At 40.8% G+C, this 27,737-nt stretch overlaps 1 protein-coding gene across 1 annotated transcript in view; it reads left to right on the top strand.

The window, feature by feature from the left end:
* RHEB (Ras homolog, mTORC1 binding) overlaps positions 1–27,737 on the top strand; it is a 38,795-nt gene that overhangs the window by 3,071 nt on the left and 7,987 nt on the right. Inside the window, exons 2-4 of the mRNA XM_062493683.1 lie at positions 14,920–14,991; positions 21,299–21,366; positions 24,415–24,497. Coding sequence (XP_062349667.1) covers positions 14,920–14,991; positions 21,299–21,366; positions 24,415–24,497 — 223 coding nt within the window. The remainder of the gene's footprint in view (positions 1–14,919; positions 14,992–21,298; positions 21,367–24,414; positions 24,498–27,737) is intronic.

Genomic DNA, 27,737 nt, shown 5'->3' with positions numbered 1-27,737 from the left:
CCACCATCAAGCCTTTCATACGTGAAACTCTTACTCTTTTTTCTGATGGGAGAGATCACTGTGGAAGCCTTGTGAATTCCCAGGCAGTCATACTTTCTGAAATGCAGACAGAGAATTTGCCAGGAGCTTCAGTAGTTGTTTTTTGGTGAGGAAGACCAATTATCTGTGGATATAGCATGCATGTCATGGCATGACGTGAGACAAAATTGTGCAAGAATGTATCTGTTGGGTTTTGCTCAGGCTTCCATTGGTCTAAGAAAGTTAAATTCTATTATGTAAGTGTGCTTGTTTCAGCAAGGTTCCGAGTGGAAATCGGTTGGATTTCATCCCAAGATCTGAGTTTCACAGCAGAGGAACTTGACTTCCATTACTGTTAGTTGGGAAGTGACCAGAGTGGATGAGCTGCTTGAGGTTTGATTCTGGAAGAAATCTGTCTTATGCATGATGAGGCATAAAATTTTGTGAAGTTACTGCCTTCACTAGAAAGAATCTTCATACTTGTATTGCAGTTGTAATTTAATATCCCAAATGTAATTGGAAATAATGGATTTGCTTGGAAATAAATCAAGCAGGACTGAGATTTTCCTGAATCTTTTCAGAGTAACAGCCACTCTAAAAAGCAGCGTAGAGTCGCCAAAAATGCTTTGTGCTCAGTTTCATTCTCTTTCTGTTTATAGAACAGATATGCAAATTCAGACCACAAATGCCTGTATGAAAGAAGAGGTTTCTTAGATGGTCTTGTGAAGTACTTTATTACTGTGATTCTCTGTATTATATTGAACAGATGGATTTAAGATAAGCAGGAAGGTATTGTTTGGATCAGCTGCTTCAGTAATAGGTCTTTATTTCAGCTTGATTTCTTTTCTGCTGTGTGTATAAGTTGTGCTGGTGGTTCTACAAGAAGTACTTGTAGAAACAGGAATTCTCTTTCTGAATTTTGCATGTTTGGACTGATCATCTGAAAATGCTCTCCTGGGCAGTTTATGGCTCTGAGGGGAAAATCCAGTTAATAATAGGGGACTTAGCTATTTTTTTTTTTCTCAGATAAATAAATCAACTTGTTTTGTGTGCGTAGGTGTAGTGCAGACAGTGCTGCAGGCAGAAGTGGTCATGGTCTGTCTGTGGCACTCAGGTATCAAAAAAGCCTATGATGGAACAAAATGATCTGTCAGGGTTAGATTTGTATGGAAATGCTTCCAGATGATTGTGTTGAGCTAAAATAAAAAAGCCTCTCCCCTCTCCACCTGCTTGAAAAGCAAAAAGAGCAGAAAAAGCAGTACCTTCAGTATGGACCTGTAAATAGTAAAAATAATTGTTATGGCAAAACGTAGTTTGGAAAGGCGAGCTGTTTGAATATTAGGAGGTTTGCACTGTAAAATGGAGCTGAGGCTTTGCTGTTCGTGTCTGAAAGATGGCATCTGCTCGCACAGCAGCGTTCCACCCCGAGCAGGGATCCCCAGGGATTGGATGGGGGAAGTGGTAATTTTAGCAGGCGATAAATTGCCCGTGTAAATGTCAACAGAGGAGGAATGGAGAAATTACCGCTGTCGTGTGCTGTAATTTGGTTTACACAATCGGCTGTGTCCGCAACGTGGGGAAGCCTGAGATTTAACAGGAAAATTGAGCGGTTCGGGAGCCAGCTGATACGCAAGGTTAACATTTTCCTGAGTCCCTTATAAAGTGCCAAGATGACTTCCACAGCCCTTCCCTTGCCAGGGCCGCAGTTGGCTCTGCCAGGGTGCGGCAGTGCTGCGAGGAGGAGAGGTTGCAGCTCCCAGGGGACTGGGATAAGCCTGGAAATGCCAGCTTTAATTGCATTTTGGTGTTAGCGGCTGCGATAGTGGCTACAGCAGGGAAAGTTGCTACAGAGCATTTGATAGCAGTAGCTGGAAGCACTAGAGGCAGCATGTTCAGCTGTAATATCAAGCCACCGTAGGGTTATTTGAGGACACTGCTCCGGGATTAACTCTTAAATTGCCTACTCTGATCTGTCGGTGGTAACACTTGCACGTTTTGTATGTATATATGGGGGGGTGTTTTGGTGTTTGATTACACAACTTGAAGATAACATGTACAGGAAAAGCCAAGTGAAATGTAGATCCTGTAATTTTTAAGCTATATAAAGTTGTAGCTCTTCATTTATATATACTACGCTGCCTTAAGTGTAGGCTCTGACTGAGGCAGCCACCTCTGCAGTACAGGCTGCTGCAGAAACTCGGCGTGACCACGCAGCCGGGATTAGAAGAGCAGGCTAAAAAGTGATAAATGCCATTATGATTAACTTCCTGTGGCTCTCCTGAAGGTGACATCCAAGGGCGTGCTTTAAAAACTGCTCATCTTAATTGTGTATTCCATCCAAAATCAAAACAGCTTCTCTGTGGGATGTTCATAATGCACTCAGGCTCTGCGAATCCTGCATGAGTCAATTGGTTGGTGTCATCTCAAATTTTCCTAAATCAGAAGCTGCAGACATGAAGCGCGGTGCGTAAAAACACGAAGCGGCCCTAGTCAGTCAGGAATCGGTCTCCTTAAGGATTTGAGAGGTTTCCTTTTGTTTTCCAAGGTCTGTATTTGAAGTGAATGGCAGATTTGTTGTGAGTTTGATAGTGTGACAAAGGAAAATGCTTCCTGAGTTTGGGGAATGGTTGTTCCTTAAAATTTCTCTCTTTCTGTCCTGCTCAGGACGTTGGCATTCCACTGTGGTTCCTGTCCACTGAGGGCAGCTCTCCTGTAAATGAGGGTATATGGGATAGGCAAAAAGGGTAGTGTGGGCAAAATCCATGTTTTATGTTGCCTAGCAGACGTTTTAACAAGATTACAGATATATCAAGTTTATTAAAAGCATATTAATACGGACCATTACAGGATGCATTTAATTTTTGAGAAATACAAAGTACAGCGGACACTGGTCTTTTGTGGGGTAAAGTTGCTTGTATTGAACTTGTCACAAGGAAGTAAACTGAGGCAACTCTTGAACCAAGTACCGAAACAAGCTTTCAGGTTCAGCTTTCCTCAAGAAACATCCAAGCCACTTTCTTTTTTAATTGCTATGTAATGAAAGCAAATGCAAATGAACTCTGTAGGGTGGGGCATATTTTATCCCAAACTGAGCTAATCCAGCACTGTGGCTGGAAGTTAGACCTTGCTACCCCCACCCAGCTGCTGGCACTGAGGTGTTGGAAGGCTGTCCACCAGCTCAGGGAATTGATTTCTTTGAAAAGTAAAGTAGCCAGAGGGAAAGTTTTTGTATCCTTCAGCTGGTGGGCTCCATGACTGCAGCCCTTACAGGGGGAATGGGGGTCAGGAGCACAGGCTTTTGAGGGAGGATGGTGTAGGCCCTATGTGACTGTGCAGACTTTTCTTTAGTCAGACTTGTTATGGAGCCACATCTGTGTTTTCTTCCACCTGAGATAGGTATGGATGTCTTTTGGTCAACTTTCAGCAGTGGAACTTCTGATCTGGGCTCATTCTCTTGATGGAAAAAGGTGGCCTTGTGCATGCAGGTGGTGAGTGAGATGTGTACCAGGGAACTATGGAGAAATGAAGTTTCTTAAGGTTCTTGTTTAAATAACCTTCTGTAGTCAAATCTAATCAATTCACGTGGAATTGAGGAAAAAGGTGTTTGACCTGAGGTAAACCTGAATCTTGTTCCTAAAGTCCATAAACGCAGATGATACCTTAAGTGATACAATATGGAATTTTCTGGAAACACTACTAGTAAAGATGTTGCAAATGGATCAAAGCCAAAGCTTCAGGGAAAGACCTCTAAGAACATGGAATCCAATCCTTAACCCAATGCTACCAGGTCCACCACTAAGACATATCCACACATCTTTTAAATACCTCCAGGGCTGGTGACTCAACTGGCTCCCTGGACAGCCTGTTCCAGTGGTTAACAACACTTTCTGTGAAGTAATTTTTCCTACCATCTAATCGAAACCTCTCCTGCCACAACTGTTTTCTCTTGTCCTATCGATTGCTATCTGGGAGATGAGGGTGACTCCCCCTTCACTACAACCTGTCCAAGGAAGTGAAAGGCATTCAGAGTCACTGATTTCCTTCCTACCTGGAAAGCCAGTGGAAACAAATGAAAACTGTGTTGCTTTTCAGCATGGTCTCCTGTCTTCGGTAGGATACCCCTCAAAGTAAGTGTTTCTTGCAAATGCTGGTTGACTCCTCAACCTGGTTGTGTTTATCAGCACATGGAGTATAGGGATGAATCACAGCTACTTAAATGCTGAAATGTTTTGGTTCTTCCTCAGCTTACCATACACAGGTTGATTGCTAGGCATGTACATTTTAAGAATAGCTGTATGAAGGATGCTGAATGAGACAGCAGTGAATGAGGCATTGGTGCAAACAGATGACACGGTTCTGAAAATGCAAATTTTGGATTATCAAGCACAATATTCCACAAGATGGAGTTAGGACAAGCAAAAGACCAGCTTGAACCTGGGGGGCTCCTGCAAAAGGGAAGTCTGCAAGAATTTCTTATGGGACTTCTTATGTGAATTAGAGAACTTGAGGCTAGAAAACAAGGAGGAAATGTACAGCAGTTTGATTTGGGTGGAATCATCAGGAGTTTGTGGGTAGTGGCCAAAGGTTATGAGGCATAAGACTAAGTGCATGATTTCTGAAGGGCTTTTAAGAAATTAAAGACCCTGTGTGACACTTGGAGGATTAGTTCAGGACAGTTGTGGTCTTTCCATGTTACATAGCTGCAGAAATCACAATTCCCTGGTAGATTATGCTTTAAACAGTCAATTTTTCTTTCAACACTCTTTTTTAATATGACACTAAAATCTCAAAGATTGAGGAGTCAGTATTTCTAGGATGGTTTGTCAGTGTTCTTGTGTATTATAGATTACAGGCACCAGAACATCATGTGTGCCAAACCTAGTTATTTGTGTTCTGTAGGGTATGGAGTTAAATAAATTTTAATTTGGAAAAAAGTTGAATATATGAGTGGTCCTCAGTGTGTGGATGTAAATATGTGGAAGTGTAATACAAAATTAGGATGTGAAAGTGTCTCTTGACAACATTGTCTCCGGAATTAGTGGGATACATCTGTCTAACTTCAACAACTTGTCAGATTGTATTGCCAAAATTTCATTCAATATGTGTGACCTCTTTTAAAGGTACTCTTGCTGTATGTAAAAGAGCTGGGATGCATAATATGTAGGAAAACTCCATTAAATCTGTCCTACAAACTGTCAAAACAATCGAGCACTTGACATTAATGCAGTAAAGTGTATTTTGCTTCAAGGCTTGTTATTCCATCAATAACAAATTTTTGGTCTTCTGAAATCTGTTTCAAAATTAGCATTTTTTAATTAGAACTGGAAGTTTCTGCTTTGAAATGTGCATATAAACAAGCACCATGTTTCTTAGTGGGCTGAAGTATCTTGTTCTTCATTGCTTTCTTGGAAATGGTGTTTGCTTTTGTATGGTTTGACCCTGGTGGATAAATTCTAAAGAAAGGTGTTGGTTGTGCCTTTCAACCTTCATATTTTGAGAAAAAATCATAAAAACTCTTCATAAACTCTTTGAGGTTGCTAAACTTAAGTATAAAAATGGTTCAGTTGGAAGGTAATGCAAGTTTTTTCTGAGCAGTGAATGTAGGAAGAATAAGTTGTCTGAATGTTTCAAAATCTTGTTCCTTATACAAAGTGTATAGGAGTCTTAGGGCACCTAAACCTTTTCTTCTGCTTCTGTTTTCTGTTCTTCTGCAATGCACATTTTTACCACACTTCTATCCCCAGGTGTGGTGATGGGACAGAGGAGGAGCAAATGTGAAACTTGCAGAACTGATGGGTTCATGTGCAGACAGACACCTGTGCAGCAGACAAATAAAATGTTCTGCTGTGTCTCCTGAAGCCTGACCTGACTTTAGGTTGTCTTAAGCTGTAGTTCAGTACTCAGCTGCTTGTCCAAACTGTGTGGTTGTGCTAGTGAGCACTGGGAAGTGACAAATCCAGATTGTTTTTGCAAGAGCTTCCTCAGGTGCTGGATGCTGGACTTGCTGGAAGATGCTTGACATGTGAAAAAATTGGAAGATAATTTATATTCAGGTTGCAGGTGTCATCCTTCTTTATCCCCTTGGGATACTTTCAGGTGGTTGAGGGAGGGTGGGAGTGAGATGGCAGTGGTGGGTTTTTTGGGTTTTTTTTTTCTGTGATTTTCTTCTTCCCTGCAAAGGTCAGAGTTTTGGATTGTAACATATTAGTACTACATAATACAAAAACTGAGAATATGGAAGTATGGTTCTTATCCAAAACCTCTTAATTTGCAGTAACTTTTGAGCAAATGGATACATGCTGGTTAGAAAGGTAAGAAAGCTAGTTGGCTGTCATGGCAGGCAAGAACTTGATAGTAAGATACAGCAAACAAGGGTTCCCTATTCTGTCTTCTCTGCCCTATGGCAAAATCAATTATGTCATGTCGTATCTGACAGATCTTTGGCTTAAATTCCCTTAACATTTCCAAGGTTGGGGGCTCTAATGATTCTTCTGGATTCTGCATGGTGTTATTCTTACCCTGGAGTCTTATTTTTGCCCTGCTGTTTTACCCATGTGCATCAGGCAGAGGTCTTGGTATATTATTACTTTAAACCTTCCTTACTGTTGACAGATTGTCCTCTGTGTTCAGCAGCTACTTCTGGGTAGATGGGTAAGTGTGTGAATGCAGGAGGCTTGCAGCCATCGTTGGTGGGGAGGGGTTGATGACTAACTCCAGCTGGGTAAAGTGCAAGGCTGTGAAGATGGCATTTAACAGATTGTGGCTTTCTTCAACCCTGATAAATAGAGGGGAGGAGCTTCCTGTCATCAGCAGAAGTGACATGGAAGGTGCCCATGCAGTTAATTCAGAGATCTGGAGCTGAAAGGGAGAAGAGACAACAGTAACAGCAAGAAGCACTCAGAACCTGGTGGTGAGGAGAGAGTTGTGTAGAGGAAGGAACAGTTCAGGCACACACTGGTTTCTGTGTTGGTGTGGTTATGTGTAGATCCACTGGCTTAGCACAGGAGAGATGGTCAAGGCTCAACAATATGAGCATTAATCAAAACTCAGTGTCTACCAGTTATGGACAGAGATGTGATGAAGTTGACCATGTCTTGCTCTGCTGGAGGAAGGAAGAGTCAACACAACTCTTGGTCAGTGTCCCCGAAGACCACCTTTCCTGGTTTGTGCAAAGGGATTTTGGTGTTGTCAGGGTTGTTGGTACTGCAGTGCCTGATGCTTCTTGCAGCCGTTTTGGACCATCAGTGGTGACACAAAGAGCCTGAAACATTGACTGACCACCTCACAGTTACACACTGCTGCAGAGTGGAGCTGTCTGTTGTTGCCATGATCTTATAGTGGTCTTCATGCAGTTCATGTATTTTTATAATATGTTGTACAAGCAGCCTGCCCTTGTTGGCACAAATCAATTGTATCTTCCAGCTTTTGCTAGAGTTGGTGGTGAGCTCAGTGGACTTCCCTTCAGAGTAAGGCTGAAACTTCTTAGCAGTAGTTACAGAATGTTCTGTGTCACATGATTTGATTGGATGATGTTACCAAGAGAGGGAATATTACCATTACTGTCCTGTCAGAATTTTGTCAGGTACTTGCCTTCTGCCATCCTACAACATGGAAAAGAGAAATAAATCTTTTACTATTGTTCTTACAATTCTAAGAAGATCCTGAGGTCCTCTGGACATGTGCAATTCAGTAGTACTGCAAAGATGGTCTATTCCTCACCCATTACAGCTGGTTTTGGTAATACTTGGTGTTACAATATGCAGGGTCGTGTTCCTAAACTTATATTTTTAAATGTTGCCAGGAAAGGTTTAGTGACAGAGACTTGTGGCTGTAAGCAGTGATTGATGTATGGTGGCCACAGTGTTGGCAACTGTGAATCCAATGGCTCCAGTCCTCAAGGTCCTTTTTAGGGAAGACCTCTGCATATCAGTGGAACTGAGGTCTTTCATCTTGGTAAGGTTTCTCTTTCTCTTTACTGGTCTGAAAATGCAAGTGAGATTTGTGGAAGGGAAAGATAATCCTGTTTCCTAATGGAACTTGAAAATTTAATGGGCAGTGTCGGTGCAGAGGTTGAAGAGCTGGTGCTGTGACTGCAGCTGGATCAACTTGGAGAAAGAAAAGCAATTCAGGCTGTACATCCCAGAAATCTTTAGTAGCAAGAAGGAAGTGACCAGAATTTGAGAGTTTGATCCCTTGTGTGGAAACTAAAGCCTTGAAGGTAGAAAAGGGGAATGCATGGAATGTATTGAAGCAAGAGGGATGTGTTATTTCTAATGACATAGCATTTAAAACTGATTTAATGATGAAACAATGGCAGTTCCTAAAAGGATCTTTCAAAGACATTTCATTTCATGTTGTACGTACCCGATTATCCAAGGAAAGGTCAATTTTCTTCAAACACCTAATGAGCTGCTGGAAGTGTGTGTATAGGGAGAAAGGACTTGGATTCTACCCAGCAGTAGAAGTTGAATTTTGCCCCTTTGGAGAGGAAGTCAGTACAAATTTCAGGCTCTTTACCTTTAGGTGTGTCATAAACAGGAATATTAAGGTCTGATCTTTAAGCTTAATGAACTTCCCTTTAGAAGGTTACAGTACTTTGGAAGTGTTACGGTTTAACCCATTGGGAAGCTGACTGCCACACAGCCATTCATTCACTCCCCAGAGTGGGATGGGGACACAGTTGGGGAAAAAGATAAAATGGAATTGGGATAAAGATAGTTCAATAGGATGGAAAAGGAAAAGTAAATTATAGTAATGGTAAAAGAATATACAAGAGATGCACAGCTCAGTTGCTCATCGCCCACCTACTGATACCACTGAATTTCTGCTGCCACCTGAAATATTTTAGGCCTTGTGCTGTGGGAAGGTGCTGCAGTGATGCACGGTTTCTGCAGGAAGTCTGAAGGGAGTACAGAGGATGGTATTTATCTGAGAAAATACAGGTTGACTGTTTGGGGTATGAATGTCTGAATTTCCTTTGCAGTTAAGGAACACCAGGATGCAGTTCACCTGCTGTTTAAAGCTATTTAAAACATCTTGGATGCAGCCAGGTATGCATGCATTCCATGGCCAGGTGAGGTATATGCTACAGAGGTTGTTTTTGTTGCTTTTTTTTTTTTTAAGCTTTGTAACAGCTTTTCCTATCTTTGACAACTGATAGTAAACACATGGAATTAAAATTAATTTAACTTATTAAAAGGGAAACAGGAGGAAAGCTGCAGGCCTCTGCTTTTCTGCCAGCAAGGGTAACAAGCAGAGGTAACTGGACTGTGTGCTAAAATAACTAGAAGGTTTCTTTTGACAATCCTTTGCTGTGGTTACTGACTTCATTGGAGGATGACTCCATGATGACAAAATGGACTGCCTGGAAGTATAAGCTGTTGCAGGAATGCAGTGGAATTTTTCTCTACATACTTGTTTGGACATGTAATACATTGCAAGACAGTTTAAGTGAGCGTTGAGGGATGAGCACTGCTGTAGGATGGAGCAAGCCTGCTACTAAGTATCAGGGAATAAAGCGCATGCTCTCTTCTTGCTTTCTTTACAGGATATATGATCTAGATAGCATTAGGACTCTTGGCTTGTGTTCAGAAGGCTCATTGCTGCCGACCTAGCCAGGGCCTGCAAGTACTCCTGTGAGTGTGACTGATTGCTTTGAAATCTGAAGAAAATAAAGGAAGCCATGTGGCTTTGTTTCTAAATGACTGCTCTCATATTTCCTTTGACTTGTAGAGGAATACCTTTGATAAACCTCAAGAACATTGTGCAATGCAGAAGGAAAGGAAACAAGCATCTCCCAGCAGGCTCGTGCTCTTGGTGTTACAGACCATCATGTGAAACTCCTCCTTTTCAGCAGAAATAGTTCTTGCTACAAAACCTTGCATTGGACTTCAGAAGTATTCCCTTTTATGCTAATTTTTTAAAAAAATGGAACAGGAGATGGCATGGAACAGTTGTAGCAACAAGACAGAGTGCCAAAGAAGTTAAAGAACTTCAGTTGTCCTGAAAAGCTGATTTGCTCACCGGTTTGTCGTAAAGGGTTCTGCAGTGTCTGAGGCTCTTTTTCACATTACCAAAAGATTGGTGTCATTGAGGTCCCTGCAACTTTCACTCTTACAGAATTGCAACCTTTAGTCTGTCCTCCAGAAAGCTCAGAGAGCATGTTATGAGGAATGCCACCACTCTGTGTTGCAAATCAAGCATGTATATCATGAGCAAGTGCAGGAATGGAGCTCTTTGCAGAAATTGAGGAAGAGTTTTGTCTCTAAGCATCAGAAAATATTTTTTTAATCCTGTTACTGTAATTCTGACATCACAAGGAAATCACTACAAAAACATGTAAACAGCTCAATGTAGATGTTTATATAATTCCTCCCAATTAAAAGTCTAATAGTAGAATTAAGTTGCATCTGAGTAAAACACAAACTACTCATTGTATTGCTGTCTCCAGAGATTTAGAAACAGAATTCTTTATTGACCCAGATGTATAATTTTTGTAGTCATTAGGCTAATTCACCAAATACAAAGCAATGATCAGCAGAACAGCGACTACACAGCCATAAACAGTACCTGGGGGGGTATCTTAATTAACCAGAGAAAGTTGCTAACGATGTGGCCTGAGATGAATGATGAGCTGGTGATGGGTTCTGAGATAGTCTGTGATCTTGTGAGAAGATCTTTGTCAAAGAGGAATTCTGTAATCCTCTTTGCTACCCAGTCAACCTCCATTGGCTCCAGGAAGTCGTTCAGTCCCGCTCTGAGGATGAATAGATAATCTGCACTGTGGAAATGCCAGTGTCTCTGTTTTGTGCGTCTTGGTATTGTGAATTAAAGAAGATAAAGATCCCAACGTTCAAGTTAAAACAAATGTAACTTTTGGTATGAAAACTTTGTATCTGTGCAGTGTACTAAATTGAGTGTGCAGCCAGACTTACCTAATTTGATGTGACTGACAACATTTCATTATGAATTTTGTTGAGTGCTTTTTTTGTGACAAAGCTTAGTTTGTTATGTAGGCAAGAATGAGTAGACCTAAGGAGAGTCTAAGGAGACTAACTAGGTAAGTCTAGTTACTAAATTAGTCTAGAGGCTAGCTAAGGTAAGGTGCTAGGCTTGTGGTAGGAGTAGATGAGATGCTGCCAGCTGTTAAATATTGAATAATTATGTGAACTACATAATTGTGCATTTTAATAGCAAAAGATGGGTTAAGGCAGCTCTTCGTCCACACTGCCAACAGAACTGCAGCTCTTCAGTAGCTGTTGTTCTGGAGCAGGACAAACTGTTTACTGATGGCTTGCGTGGGCAGTTTCAAGGATTGAGAAACCCTTCCTGTTGAGATAAGCTGCACTGCGCTGCCCGTGGCTGCCAGCGTGGTTGTGCCATGTCCGAGGGCAGCTGTGCAGCTCTGCTTGCACAATGCCCTGCTTGTGGAGCTGTTGTTTGACTTGCTCACTGCCTGATTGCATCACTTTTGTCTCCTGGGTTTTGGGGAGACGTTGGCTGCCTGTGAGAGTTTAATCTGGGCTTTCCCCGTGCCTGTTGCAAGGAGAACAGGGTGTGAGATGGGGACAGCAGGCAGGTGTGGTGCACAGAAGAGGGGCATGACCTCTCTGGGGAGGCCAGCTGTCCTCGAGCCCACCCAGGCTCTGTTGCTCATCTGCTTGGTAAACTGCCTAGTGTTGTAAAGCTTGAATTTTAAGGCTAGATTATAAATACCATAGCTCTTGTCCAAGTAGTAAAAGGATGAGTAAAACACAATCTGGCGATTGTTTTGCCTTGACAATTGCAACGGCACTTGAAACTGATATGCTATGATTGCACGAGTCAGAATGTTTTTGGGATGTTCTGCTTTATGGTGCAAGTGGTCTAGTGTATGAACAGAAACATGACAGCTTTAGTTTCTGAACTGGCTTTCTGTCTGAAAATCTGCTTCTTTTCTGTTTTGACAGTGAAAAACTCTTTTCTTTACCACTCTCACATAATACCATGAATAATGATTTGTGTATGCAAATACACTTTGGGTACTTCTGGACAACTTGAGCTGAGTTTTCAGCCACCTGGGACTTGTATTCTTAACACTCATGAAACCCATTTCTTGCAGCCCTTCCCTTCTGCTCTGTCCTTTAGGGAGAGGGGAAGTCAGTGAACTTGGAGGATTTTGCTTACAACTCTGCCATGGAGTTTCTGGGGCTTTGAGTTACCGTAGCAAGGCTCTGCATTCAGCTTCCAGCCTTGCTTCAGCTCGTATCACTTCTTTTGGTCTCAGTAGGTGTTTATTTTCCTAAAACTCAAATACAGTGGATATGTTGAATTTGCCAGGGTGGTGGAGGATGCTACAAGCAGAAGCTTAGCAAGCTGCAAAAACGTGTGTCCACGTTCCAAACAAGGGCACATTAGAGCTGAGCCTCTTTGAGGTGTGCACCCTTGAGTAATCAGCTAATCAAGCCTTTGCTGCTGGTGTCAGACTGTCTCGTGCTATTGAGGCTGAGATGTGCCCGTGGTGCCTACAGATCCAGACAGCTGTGTCTTCCCTGCCGTGCTCCGGTTTGGAGCTGGCACACCGGCAGGCGCGGTTGTGTGCGGTCCCTTGGCCTCACGGACACTGCGTTTGTGTTGCAATCCTTGCTGAAAGCCTTGCCTGATCTTTCTGGGGCAAGAGCAGATAGGAGCTAAATTGTCAACTTGATTTTCCGCTCTGTCCACGAGCATAGGTCAAAGACCAGGAATGAAACCTGTGGGACAAAGTTCAAGCCAAGCTATTGGTCACAGGGTTCTTCTGCCTGCTGCTTGCATACGGGCTGAGACCCAGGGCAGCAGGGTATTAATGACTCAGGGTTTAGATTTCTCATGTCCATCCAAGCCTTGCTTCAGTGGGATACAGTTGCCTGCACTTAGCCCAAGGGGGTGGGTGTCGAGCCCCGGGCTGGCAGGTTTCCCTGTGCCTCGTGGAAGATAGCAGGCTTCCTCTTGTGATCACAAACACACTGGAAGGCTTGTTACAAAGCGTGGAGGAATTTAGGAGGAGAGTGTTGGAATACTGGTTTTGTCTGTTTCCTCCTCTTTCACTGTTAGGTTTCCAGGCTTAGCACAGGCAGACAGCAGTCAAGTCTTTCAGTTAGTTCAGAATCCTTCTTAGGAGCGAAAAAGTTCAATGATGATCTTTATTGAACTTAGCTGTCTTACCTTGAAGATCTAACAGCCTAATATAGAGGTAGTTAACCTTTTTTTTTAATTAATTGAGTGCTTCATGTGCTGGTATTGGCAAAGAATCTGGGAGCATGAACTGGGTAGTAACTTCATAAGTTTATAGCTAAAGGAGAAATAGCTTGTAAGTTTGCTCACTTTCTAAATGGTGTCCAAAATACACAGTTTCAGAAAGTTCCTGGGAGGCACAGTTTGAATCCTTAATATGACTTTATTAGGATGATTTGGGGGTGGGAGGGTGTATGCCTTGCTGGAGCAACAGTTTAAGGTGTAATGTCCTCTTCAATTTACGCACTGTGTGCGTGACACCTTCAGCTGTGGCGTTAGATAAGACCAGAAAATGGTATCTTAAGATATTGATTTTAGAAAAAGCAACTCGATAAAATCTTGGGGATGGTTGGTCTTTGTGGGGTTTGTCTGGAAATATTTTTTAGCATTGTTTCTTGAATAAACTATCATGATTGATAGGAGGCAGCAAAGGGATAAGCATGACAGAGAATGAGATGGAAGAAAGTTTTCTTTATTATCTCCTGAAGGAATGCTTAGGAAAGAACATTCCCTGAGTACTGGAAGTGGGCAGTTTTTACCCAAAGCAATTTATTCTTGAAAACAATGATACTGTATATTTCCACCACAATGTTGGTTACTTAAGAGGTCACTGAGAGGTTTCCACTGAGTCGAGTGGATTTGAGTCAAAATTTTAACTTGAGGTTGTATTTTGTTTGTGCTTCTTGACAATGAAAGGAGTATAAAAGTAGCATGAAGAAAATGCTCATGTCCAAAAGCAGCTAATGCACTTGGCAATCTTTGTAAGAGGGTATTTGTCCAGTAAACATAATGTAATAGGATCTAGGAGATTCCCAAATGTAGATGATGTGCTGTAATGGAAATTGTGTTAAGGCTTCAGTAATGCTTTGAGTAGTCTTCAGCTGTAGAGCTTTAAAGGTGCTTTTTAGGGTCAATGTATGTGATTCAATGTCTTGTAAAATCTTTCAAGACTAAACGAGTTCTCATTTTTTCAGTCTTCTACTAAGTTCAGTGCTTTGCATTTCCCAAGTGAAATTGGGAATGTTTTCTGCTAAAGTAGCAGTTAAATTGCTTTAAAGAAAAATCCAATTATGCCGCCTCAGTCACTGCTTAAAATACAGCATCCACTGGCCTGTTGTGGTGTGGCAGTAGGAGGATTGATAGGAGAGTGTATTGGTCTCAAGAATTTTGAGATCATCCTTTTGTCATGGGACATCTGTCTAGTCTCCTAGTAAAAACCAAATTTGGCTAATACTATTCAAGTTTTCTCTGTGGTTACTGAAAATTGTTTTGAATTTTACTTGCTTGTTGATAGAAAAATATTCCAAGTGTATCAGTTTGTTAGATTTATTTCTATGAGGATTGTGCACTGCTGCTTTTAGACTTGTTTTTAAGTGGAGGAGTAATTTAAATTATGCCCTGTTTAAAACAAAAGCAGAATGCATGCCGAGTAGCTTTTGCACTGCTTTTTATATGTTCAGGAGACCCAGTTACTAGAAATAGACACTTAAATTAAAAATAGGTCAGTTGTCATGTATGGATAGTTTAAATGAGCCACTCAGAGCTCGTATTGGATAGATAGAAAATGGCTATATCTGCTAGTAAGCAGTGAAGTGATAACAGCCTGAAGACTTTGTTTCATTTCAGGTTTTTCTTTCCTTTGCTTTACAGGAAAATCTTCACTGACGATCCAGTTTGTGGAAGGACAGTTTGTTGATTCATATGATCCAACCATAGAGAACAGTAAGTAAACAACTATCAACCTCCTCTATCAAACTAACTTGCATCAGAAGCCATTTGGGTTATACATATTACTTCTGTGGGTATTTTTTTATATTAACATTGAAGTCCATTAATTGCCACAGAAGTTTTATTATTCTTTTAAACCAATGCTACAGTGTTGCAGCAGGGAAATCACTGTGTGCATGTTTCTCCAAACAGCTGAACCTTTAACACTAAATGAAGGGACACCTAATGAATCTGCCTAAAATGCACCTCCTTGTATATTATTTGTGTTGTTGAGCATCTGCTTCCCCTAATGTACGTGGGGCACTTTAAATTCCTTACATCACACATTATGAAAATGTGCCACCAAATACAAGTATTCCAGAGTCTCACATAGGATCAGTATATCCAGGTGAGCAGAAAACCAGTAATACCCATGAGGATTAAACCACTACCTTAGAACGTAGACTATGTGGCTGTGATAACATGATAATCTTTTCAATTACTCCTTTCCAGCAGCTGGATAACAAGGCTGATACACAATCAGCTTGCTGCAAATTCTGGGTATTTGACTTCTCAGGTGGTTTTTTTTCTCTTAGCAGTTTAAAAAAATATTTAGTACCTTTTTGAGTAGCTGGCATAGGAGGTGAATAAAGAGACTGATGCTACAAATGCTGCCGAGAGCAAAAAGTAATTTCAGAAGTTACCTGGCATTCATTGCAATCCAGCCACCTCTTTCTGAGCTAGCAGTGGCCATAAAATACTTGAACAACTGCAGTGCTGGGCCGAGTAACTTGATCATGTTGGCTTACTTTAGTCATGTGGCAAATAAAAGTGGTTTCATGATCGTAGCCCTGGGGTTCTTGTATTTTCATGACTTCTAAAATACAGTGGTGCAGGACATGTTTTAGTGTTTTAAACTTCTGCACTAGGAAGTTAAGCCTGTGTGATACTCTGGAAGTTTGAATGAAGCAATCAGCAGAACAAGGTATTTTGAATATATATATATATGTGTGAGTGTGTGTGTGTATGGTATATAATTACAAATCAGTAGCTATCAGGATATTTTACTTGGGATTATTTTATTGCTAAGAACTAAAATTCAAGTGCTACTTTTTGAGAAACTCTGAATTTGCTTTAGCAAGTCAGAGTGGATAATTTGGCCTGTGGTCTGAATGTTAGCTCTTATACAGATGTCATTAATACTAACACTTTCCATCAGCCTTTTTTACTTTGTTTGACTTAAAAGTCAGGTATGTCTTGAATTAAAGTTGCTAGCAAAATGTTTTAAATCTTAATCTCACTTGGGGCAGGTAATTTTTCACTGTCTGTGCCATATAAATACAGATTATTTAATCTTTTAGTTTTATGCACCTATATGTCATTGAATAAAGATTGAGAGACACAGAGGCAAAGTCTCTGCAAAATACTGAATCTGTGTCTTGTTTTAGGATTTTGACACATTGGTACAAGATTTGTCTTGTTTCATCCTTAACCTGTTGTCTGCAGCTGCTGTTTGTAACTCTGTAGCTGTGTGTCTCACAACTTCAGCATTTCTGAACTACACAAAAATACACTGTAGATTAATTTTGCTCTTTTTTGACTCTCCTGGTCTGCACTGTTTGCTTGATCTAAGCCTCTAAGTATTGAGTATGTCCTGGCCATGAAGACTCATTGGGAGAGGGCATCTTGAAAAACCTTAACTTTTCACTTAATTTCTTTCTTGTTTGGAAAACAAACAACGTTATTCATTCGGTGTAAGTCTTGTGAACTGTGGCATGGCTGGAAGAGTTTGCTTTCTGAAAGGAGGCTGAGAATTGAAGGGTCCTTCTGACATCAGAAAAGGTTGCTGGGAAGTAAAGGTTGAAAAGATAAGTTAACACCCCAGGGCTCAAAACAGTGGGAAATCTGTCTCATATTTAAGCCCCAGAAGGCCTGATAGAGATAATGTTTTAAAAATGCTTCTGTGAAGAACACACAAGAGAATGCATTCTAATTTAACACTAAAATATAAAACTTACAGAATATTGTTTTAAGCAGATTTGAAACTAGTTTTGGGGGATTAAGTATAAAATAATTATTTTGACTTAAGAATCTTACACATTAATTTTTGGTGTTTTTTCTAAATATAAATATTTGTTCAGTGAAGTCTTTGGACACTCTCAGCTGTGTTTCTGATTCTGTATAGGGCCATAAGATGGAAAGTATGTGATCAACTCTTAGACTTTTCCTAGCTCATGATTTCACATTTGGTCGACAGTGTTGGCAAAAAGGGTTGAAAAGTCCAGGTTCTTAACACTAGGGACAGCGTTGGAGAATGTTGAATTTTTCCAGGACATTATAACAAGTTGTAAAACCTTTTCAGTTTCATCTCCTAGTTGGGTCTACACATGTAACAAAACTTGGAAATGAAAAGAATACATGGGAAAGGATGGTCCAGCCTATGTGATTTCTGTTTTGTCTCCAGAAAATTGTTGTTGATAATCTGTTACAGTATTCTACCAGCAGTGAAATAAGGGTAGAAAGTTGCAGTACTGCTGGTCATGCAGTCTTTATAATTTTTGTCTTCAAATAATAAAACTTGCACAAAACGTTGACTGCAAAGCTAAATTGTTTGTAAGGCAAGCTGTAGTCAAGCTCTTACAGGAACAATTTGTGTGGTTTATAAGTCTTGAGCAATAGGGGTAAGACCTAATATTATAGAAATATCACATTTTAAGTGTGAAAATCTCTTCCTTTGGTAGTGATAAAGGGAAAATAAGGTGCATCAGGTTTTGCTCAGTGTTTGTGAAGGTTAGGACAGCTTCACTGCTACATTTTCCTTCTCTTATATTACATTAGCACCAGAAAAGTTAATTTATTTCAGTAAAGGAACATGTTGAATTCAGTTGCTTCTGCTAAACTTCTGTGTCAGGAAGAGTAACTTGTATCCTTTTGTGGCAGCAGTGGAGGTGAGAGATAGTTGCTTCGGGAAAGAGACTTTCCTTGTCTGAGTGTCCCAACAGGAAGGTGTGACATCTCAATGGGTGGCTATTCTTGAGACAGCCAGGTTGAGAAACTAGCGGAACTACTACTTGCAGGAATGTTGGAAAGAGAATAAAGATCCTTGGAGAGCAGGAGTGTGTGCAGGGAGTCTGTGTGGACACTGGGCTGGATGGGGCTGCAGGCAGATCAGCAAACCAGTGCAAGTTAAAATGCAACAATTTTACAGGAATGAAAAGTAGGACCTGTATTTGAAACTCAAATAGGTCAGAAGGAGCAAGTAATGAAGATGTGCACTTAACTCCACCCGCATCGTCTTTGCAGGGATGTCTTGTGTTACAAGTAAGACGACTTGACTGCCCAGGTCAAATGTGTCCTCCAAAGCCTGCCTGGCTGCTTTTTGATTTTTGCTGCAGTTTTAGAGGGCCTTCAAGCACTGCTTCACAGCTTTCTGATTTTCCTTTCTCCCCTAAATGGCGTCACTAGCTCCCTAAGGAAAGGAACATCTTCCTCCATGCTTCCTACCTGCATCCCATGTGTTTTGATACAAATCTGAGTAGAAGCACATTAGAAAGGGTCTGGAGGACTCTTACTAGTCATGGAGCACCTGTAGGTTTAGATGAGTCTGACAGAGAATATTGAAGGCTAAACTTCTACACATGCCTTGGCAGCTGCACTGGAAGGGTGAACTGTGCTTCTCAGGAGATGCTGGTGAGCAGCCTTCTAAGGGGTGCAAGTCAGGCTTCTGAGGAAAACTAAAAATAGCTCTGTTGCATTACACATCTCAGTGTTGTGAAAGATGTCCTGCTAGATTAGTGGCAGGCATTGACTTGGGAATGCAGGTGGGTGGAAAAGGATGCAGGAGGTGTTAACAAAGGAGCTCTTGTGAGGCAGTTGTATTTAGCTACCAACCATATTATGTCAATGATGTTACAGCATTCTTGTACCTTTCTTCAGTATCACCACTGATCTAAAGGCCTGCATTTCTTAGCCTGTTACTGTTTGGGGTTTTTTTTTATCATCATGTCTTGTTTCCACAGCAGCTGTCATTGAGTTGCACATGCAAATAATTTCATTCATGCTGGTCTAATTGCAATGTACTTGATCTTCAGGTAGCGATGATCACTGGAGTTGTGTTGCAAGGTGTAAGAATGTCCTCTTCCAAGATCTGTGTTCCAGTTGATGAGCAGTGTTTTGGAGATGCTCACATTATGATTTAGCATCAAGTCAGGTCTGCTGAAAAATGTCCTTGGCATACCAGGAAGAGCCAAATTGTGCAGGGATTGTATTGTTGTCTTGTGTACAAGCACAGCAGAAGTCCCAGGATGATGGGTGATGGAAGTGAACACTTCAGCTGGATTAAGGGGACCAGACTTTTCACAAACTTAAATTCTTAACTAGGAATATTTTTAAAAAGCTTTAGCAAAGAAATGGAAGTCATTAGTTCTTCATCCAAACAGATTTGTCTTCACACAGTGGGCTGTGCTTAGTGCTGCAAGGCTCTGCACTGTACTAACAGCTCTCCTCACCAGGCTGTGGTGACTCCTTCACGGTTTCCCTTCTCCTGTCTCTGTCACACTCTGCTTTCAGTAATGATGATGGTGATGACATTGTTGCTGCGTCTCTTCTAGGCTTCTAGAATAGTCTGAAAAAACTGCTGTCTGTCCCTTTTTAAATATTAACTTCATGATGCCCTTGAAGTTACTGTGACTGCAGAGTCCTTTGATGTATATGTGAAGTGTCAAGAGACTGGAGAGGCTGTTACTTGCACACACCTGTAAATGCAGTGTGTCTGCAGAGGAGTCTGTTTTCCCTGACTCCAAGCAGTGATGTTGTATATAGCAACGCTGTCTGCTAACATCTGTTCAAACAGTTTGTCCCCATCACAGCATTCATCCAAGGCTCAGAGCTGTTATGGATCCGTGTTTCATAACCTAAAACTTCTGTGCAGCAATAACAACAGCATCCAGACTGATTTGAGGGCAGCACATGTGCTAAAGGAGTTTTCTTAGGGGATAGCCAGGTAATGCAGGAGCTGTCTTTGGGCTCCGTTTCAAATACCATTTGCCGATTTTGTAATGGAAACTCTAGGTACACTTTGCACTGTTGATTTAGACATTGTTTGCTTGGCTTTACTGTTTGAATTGCTCCTTTTTTTTCATGGATTGGATTTATGAGGCGGGTTGAAACCTCCAGTTTCAGCTATTTCAGCCCACTTATTCAAGATAATGCTCACATTGTGGGGACTTGACAGAGGGACAAACTTTGGCTGGGAGGAGGAAAGTTGGCCAACTCCATTTACATCAGGTGTGGGCAGGGACTGCACAGCAGGGTCAGGAACATTCAGCTGTGCAGCTTTGGAAGCTGTTGGCCAACTCAGCTCAGCTAAGTGACCTGTTCATCTGACTCTCTTTCCCTGTGCATCACTGCAGTGGCAGATGAGGCTTCTGAGGACTGTTACTGGTTGGGAAAACCATCCGAACTAGAAGATAACACAGACTTTACTTAGTGTATCAGTATTCTACAGCAGTGGTCTCTGGAGTGTGTCTTGAAGGGCACATGAGACCTCCAGAGCCAGGTTTGTGTGCTCTGGTTGTGAAATTATTCCTGTAAGAGCTGTGACACTGTTTGCTTTTGCAGTTGCATAACTCAAATGCAGATTCCTCAGCTCACAGCGCATTGGCATTTCATGAATCCAAGGAAGAGCAGCAGTTCTCATCACTTCTAGGGACTGAATGTACTTTGTGGCTGGGGACTGCATAGGCTGGTAGCTACAGCAAATGTGAAAGCAGCATGGTGAACTTAGCTAATTGTCATCATTTAGGTTTAATATAATCATAAGCTCTGTGTGTTTTAGCCCCTAAAGATTTTTCCTTTTTTCAATCCAGATTACTTACTTCAAGGTATTTACGTTTAGGAAATTGATTTGGAAACCAAGGAAAAGATCCTGTAATGAGTTCAAACTTGGCTTTGATGCCAGTTGAATTTAAGTGTCTTGTGTTACCACAAATTACAGTTGTCTGGATCTTGTAGAAATGTATGTAAATCCCCCTTTATATTCCTCTTATTTCCTCTTTCCTTTTAAGAAAGCAAAGAAGAAGCTGACTCATCCAGTGTGAGAATCATCTGAAATTTGAAATCTTAAATTAAATTTCTGAGTTTTGCTATCTGCAATAGAGCAGTTAAAAGTACAGTACCTGATTAGCCTTTTATTGCTACTCATAAACCTGTAACTGGAGTTCTTTTTCTTCTTGCCTTGGCTGATAGTAGCACAGATGAATGGCTTCTGATCTCTTCCTTGTGTGTAATTCTCACCTGTTTATGTATGTTTTGTTTGTTCTAGCTTTTACAAAACTGATCACAGTAAATGGCCAAGAATATCATCTTCAGCTGGTTGACACTGCTGGCCAGGTAAGTTATCTTTCTTTGAATCTTTCTTCCAAGTTATAACAACAAGTATTCATAGTCCTGTAGAGCTAAGTTGGTAGTGACTGTGCATTCGGAGGTGAAAGTTAACTTAAAAATGATCCTGACTTGTTTAGTCACTAAAGAACTTTCTGTGCTGTTTGTTTAAAGATTTTGGTTTGTGTTTTGTTACTGGGTTGGGGTTTTTTCCCCTATCTATTGAATGACTGCCTGAAAAAAGGGAAAGGAAAAAGGGAACTACCTTAACTCTGATGTCCCAGAAATTCATCAGTATCTTGTGTAATACGTACAGAGTAAATGAGAAGTCTTGCTTTAGATGAAAAAATGGCACTTCAGTAAACCATGGGGATATTTTTTCATGGTTTTTTTTTTGTATTTGAGTGCTCCAGCTATACCACCACGACTTGTATCCATGGAGCACTCATGGGGAGCAGACAGATTCATGTAGGTGGTACCAATAAAGTGCTGCAGTTTGTCTGCATTTTAACGTGGTCGTTCACGCGTGTGTGTGAGCTCAAGGTAATGACAGGGAGTGAGGAGAGAGGGAACACGTGTCCTGCAGCGTGCTGGGGAGCTTTGGGAAGTGCAGGTGTTCATTATATACAGGTACAAGTGTTCATTATACGGTGCTGCTTGGCTGAACCCATGCATGAGAGAGCTGTGTCTTCTGAGAGACTCTATATTAGGAGGAAAAAACTCATCAGGGACTATTAAACCCCTGTATTTTAATCCTAAAATTTCTTCTTCTTTTTGTTTACGTGCTCTTGCCTTCTGTGAGCTCATGCTATGCCTTTGGGTTTTTCTAAACTATGACTAGTGTTAAACAATGTTAGTGTTATAAAATATGTTGCCAGTACTTACAGTTTTAAAGCTGCAGGATGACTGCTCATAGCTGGGAGACTGTTCAGAGGGGTTGTAACTTTCTAGCTGTGCTTGATTACTTTCTTGGGAGAGAGCTGTGTGACTGGGGAATAGCCGTGCGGTATTTATGTGGTGTCATCAGCAACATGTGTAATCACTCAGAGGTGTCTGAGCACAGCACTGACCACACGTCCCAGGGCAGGATTGCTGGATGGGGAACGCTCTGCAGAGCAGAGGGTGAGAGAGGGGCAGGCTGAGGAGTGTGAACGAGCTCCATAGGTGTCACTCAGTACCATTGTAAGTGCACTTGTGTTACAGCTCTGATTGTGTAGCGTAGTGATTACAGAAAAAATCCTCTTTAAGAAGGAAATTGCCTTCTGGGAAGGCAGTGTGACTCACCAGTAACATATCTCTATTGCTGAGGATTGATTTTAATGTTATACAGTATTGTGGAACCTAAATAGCTTCTTTCCCAGCCTGTGGTTATTTTCAGGTTTAATTCTTCATGGAATGACTTGAACTTTGATTTCTGTTGCACAGGATTGGAGGGGAGAGATGATGTTGGGTTATGGAAGATGTGGCTTGGACAGATTTTTTTTTTAAGTCTGTCTTGCCTAATGGCCCATAGGGAGTCCTCATGTGTATACAGTACAGCAAGAATTGTATTGCAGATTTGTTATGTACTTTTGAAAACATGGCTATGGCTTGAAAAGTTGTAACAACGTTGTTTTATCACTTGACAAATTTCTTATTTTGATCCATTAGTTGCAGTGAGCATAGGAGCTTTCCTTCCATCTCCCAACAAGCTAAAAATAAAGTAGTGAATTAGGAACAGTTGAGATTATGGCACTTACTTTTCTTGGTATTCCTCCTCTGTCCTGTGCCTCTTTACTTTCCTGGTTATTTACCGAGCTTTGTGCAGTTCAGTTCAACAGGGGTCTTGATACAGGGTCACAGACAAGGGGTGTAAAAGGAAATCTAGTACCAAATTCCAGCTGGAGCAGGCCTGGGAAATTCTGGGTAAAGTCAAACCACTACAGAGTTGCATTTTCACCTTTTTTACACAGACTTTGTTCAGATCCCTTTTCTATTGACTTTGGGATTTCACATCCAACTGGAGTGGCACTTTGGCATTTCAGAGAAGATGGGGGAGGGCTGCCCTCAGTGTGTAGCAATAAAGGCAGATGAGGGCAGCTTTTGCCAAGTGTTATTCTTTCAAACTTTTTTTTCTTGATCTGTGAAGTTGGTTTATAAAGAGTTTTTCCTCTTCTGCCAGTGAGGGAAGTTTGATTCCTTTTGGGTGTCTACATTTAAGCTGTGTGATTACACTGCTCCATCTGTTCAGCCATGACAATAACGGAGAGGTTGTTTGATCTTCAGCTAAAATTAACATCTTGAAAAGCATAGGTTTAACAATTTGAGAACTATTACACATTAGGAAGTATGGCTCTTGTCAAAATGGAAATGTTTCCTGGGAATATCTGTTGGGACAGGTTTTTAACATTGCATTAATAGTATTTGTGTTGCATTACCTACAATATATGTCTGTCTTGTTTGCCTATTTGGTCAGTCCCTTTTCTAGAGGAGTAGTAAATTCACTGAGTATGTTTTGTCTGATTTTATAGGACAAGTGTTTACATAAATAAAATGTAAACTTACAGCTGTATTCTTTGCATTTGATAAGCATTCGTTAGTAAGCCACAGTTACTTCCTACCAGATTCCTTAGGTAATTTAGATGTGATCAGTGTCACTTGAAATTACAAACTGCTAGATCCTGTTGTCAGCTGTTGAAATCAAGATTTTGAAATGTATCACCAGCAAGATAAGAGGCATAATTGCTAATGAGTGGTAGGACAGAGTGGATGTTTTATACTAGTACAAACAGATAATTAAGCAGGATGAAAGGATTGGGAAGAGCTTCAGCTCATCCATAATTGTACAGGGAATGTACCATAGAAGCTGTAGATTAAATTGTAGAGTATACAGATGGACTTGTAGCTTTCTCTTGGTTTTGTAAAGATGCTTCACGTGACATTATGATCAAAAAATTCTGAAAGTACTACCTATACAAAATGTCATAGAGATATGACCAACTTACCTGATGGTGATCTGATGGCATCAAGGTCTGAACTGTGGCACCCTTAATTTTAAATGCAATATTCCTTCCACAGGATGAATACTCCATATTTCCTCAGACATACTCCATAGACATCAATGGCTACATTCTTGTTTATTCAGTCACGTCAATAAAAAGGTAATAAAATCTGTTTGTGTTCTTCTCTTTAAATATTTTCTGGGTTTAGCTCCTGCCTCTGCTATATATTATGTATTATTATTTCAGTTAATTTCTCTCCCTTAGAAGTATAGTAGGAGTGAATTTTCAGAAATGTCCCCTCAGACCCAAATGTCACAGACTCTTTGCAGACTAATGTGCAAGGTACCATGTAGGAAATGAGACAGTATTAAACTACATTGTTTTGAGGTGTAACTGAAAGTACAAAGGATCATTTCAGCAATGGAGTTCGTTGCTCTTGCATCAGATACAAAGGCAGACATAAATATGAAGCTGAAGGGCACTGTACATTTATGTGAAGTACCCAATTAGATGCTAGATCATTCCTTCAGCCTTATTACAGTACTGAGATTCCTTTGACTTCTTGTATTGAATTGTCCTGATTAACCATAGAAATATTCATATAAACAGCAATAGATTACTTTTGGACTGTAGACTCTCTCTTGGCATGCTGCAGCAAATAATCCTTCCTGAAGGTTGTCCCAGACTGTCCCTCTTGTCCTTGCTGTTCCCTGTCCAGAGTCCATCGTACCTGGAGTCATGCAAGATGCATCAGCCTTTGTGTGGCTTTGTCATCTTCTGTTGTTTCCTCCCTTCCTCTGGTCATCTTGCTTTGTTTAAATACTGCTTATCCTTGACCAGGTGTAGATTTTCTAATACTGTACATCATCTTTATTAGGTCAGCTGAGTATTTTCTGAAATTTTTGTTTGAAGAAAGTGGTTAAGGCCTTAGAACCTTCAGTCTCATCAAGTACAAGAGAAGTTGATGCTTCTCTTCTACTTTTAAGACAGCTGATGGGCTTCTTACAAGTGCTGAAGTGTTTCATATGTTTTCCTCTGAACCAAATAAAACTGGTCATTTCAAGCTCTTTGATAGACTAGCATAAAATACAGGTAAAGCAACTTTCTGTTGGCTCTTTTTCCTTCTCAAAGGGAGGGTACAATCTGGTTATAAACTTCTGCTGCTTGCAAGGTCTTCAGTGTTGAACAGATGTCACCGTTCTTCATTCTTGGCTTTCATCTTCAGTTCTAGAGTAGAGAGGGGCAAGTGCATGTTAGGCTTTTATGTGTGTCTAGAGATACTAAACTACCCAACTCTGTGGATCTGAGTTTTTAGTGAGAGGTTCAGTGTTGATCCTGGGTAACTTGTATGAAATAGGAGTCATTATTCTCTGCCTGAAGTAGACAATGCTCCACTCCTAAAGCAAATACAGAAGAGTTCACTTATAAATGGGTGCTGTGAGGACAGAAGTTCCTTTGACTGAAACCAATATACATCACTCAGAGGATTCTGCAAACTGTGCTGTTCCCTGTTTGGCAGCTAATGGATGTGTTCTTTCTCAGCCATTCCAGTTGTTGCCTCGTGATGTATTGAGCTCACCAAGTGAAGAAATGAACATGTTTTCTGTGGTAGCATTCAATCAGTTAAACCAAGTTATGGTAAAAATACAAACAGGACAGACTAGGTTAAGGCTGTAGGTCTAAAGTATTTTCATCACTATTTAATCTTGATCAATTTATTCCAAGTTTTGTTGTTGTTGTTGTTTCTTCCATAAGATGTCAGATTGTTCATGATCCTGACTTGTTCTACTCCTTATGTTCTGTATAAAGACAGTGTTTAGGTGATAGGAAAAGATCTTCCACAGTACTCAGGTAGCTTCGATGACTTACCCAGACAATGAGATCAGTCATCATCTGTCCTGACTTCTGCCAGTCATAGTGTGTATATTGATCCAAATATTGATCCAGCTGGGCAAGAGCTTCGACAGCAGACTTAATAGAAATGCTCTTTTTAAAGTTATTAGCTTCCCTGCTGACTTTCAGTGGGAAGTTTAAATAGGACTTGAATGAAAGTTAATGCCCTATATTTTTCATATTCCCAGGCTCTCAGCAGCAAGGTTACTGGAAGGCTTTTGCTCTAGTTCATCTTAATTAAATTCCAATTTTGTCTCTTGCTAGGTTCCATGATTTTGTGTAACACATCTATCTGACAGCTAGTAATGTTTGGGGTTTTTTTGGTTTTTTGTTTGTTTTTGTTTTGTTTTGGTTTTTAGGGTTTTTTGGTGTGTGTTTCACACATTGAGCTGTTTACTGCAACCCATTTGCTTGACAGAACTGGAAGGGACCTCTTTCAGTCTCCAGATCTCAGTTTCACAGCTTGATGTGATGCTACTTTTGGATGGTACTTTTTGGTACTATTTTTGGATTGGTCAGTCCTTGCTCCTTTTTGTCCTTGCTCCTTTCAACATTATTAATTTGGAAAGTTTTCTAGAAAATTAATCAGTCAAGCCAGTTTCATTCCTGGCAGTTCTTAGTAACTGATTTCTGTGTCAGAATTGTGTTGGAGTTTAAATAGCACTTCTCCTGTGGTTTCCACCTTGGTCTGTTAACAAGGATCAGCTTTTTATTTGTAGTATTTTCACTAAAAAAGGAAGCTTATGAACAATCTTAGACAAGCAGATAGGTACCCAGAGTGGGGCAATGGAGAGCCCAGGTTCAAGAGCACCTGGCAGCATTGTACACGAGAGCCTCAGGCAAGGACATGGCAGGGTGCTGTGCTGCTGTGTGGTGTTTTTCTGGCTCAGCTGGAAACAACACACCTAATAGGGGTAATGAAACAGTGATTGTACTGTCCTAGGGATTCAGTTAGCCTGTGGATAGGGTGCTAAGATCTTTCCCTTGCTTCAGACTGAGAAACAGTTTTGTGGTCTGTAGCAGATGGGTTTTTTTGGTAGCATTTTTATTCTTTCAGTTTGCAGGGTCATGTAGTTCTGTGTGTAGCAATGCCTCTCGACTGTCACAGCCAAACTCCATTCAACTCTTAATAACTATGAGCATCCAAGATGAGTTCTCAGGACTAGAATTTCACTAATAGTCATTCAGCATAAGCTTCTTGTGTCTCTAATGTTCTTTCTGATTCCACATTTTTCATTTATTCCACATTTTCCACTGTGTAATCTGTAGTATCCTACTTGAGTTACCAGTAGCAATTTGTGCCAGACTAAGTCGCGCTTCTGTTTACAAAGAACTCATTTCCTTGATAGGATACACTGAAACTATTAACTGAGCATGGAGAAGCACTGTGTTCCACACAGTCTCAGATATTACTGCTGGAGTCAGACAAATTGACCTACTTGACAGAAAATCCATCTTAAATGTGGTAGAGTTTATTGTTCTAGGAGTTAGAGGTTTTACTGCTTT

The sequence above is a fragment of the Cinclus cinclus genome, chromosome 1 (assembly GCF_963662255.1).
Source record: "Cinclus cinclus chromosome 1, bCinCin1.1, whole genome shotgun sequence".
Lineage (NCBI taxonomy): Eukaryota > Metazoa > Chordata > Aves > Passeriformes > Cinclidae > Cinclus > Cinclus cinclus.
This window is presented reverse-complemented; position numbering and strand designations above follow the sequence as displayed.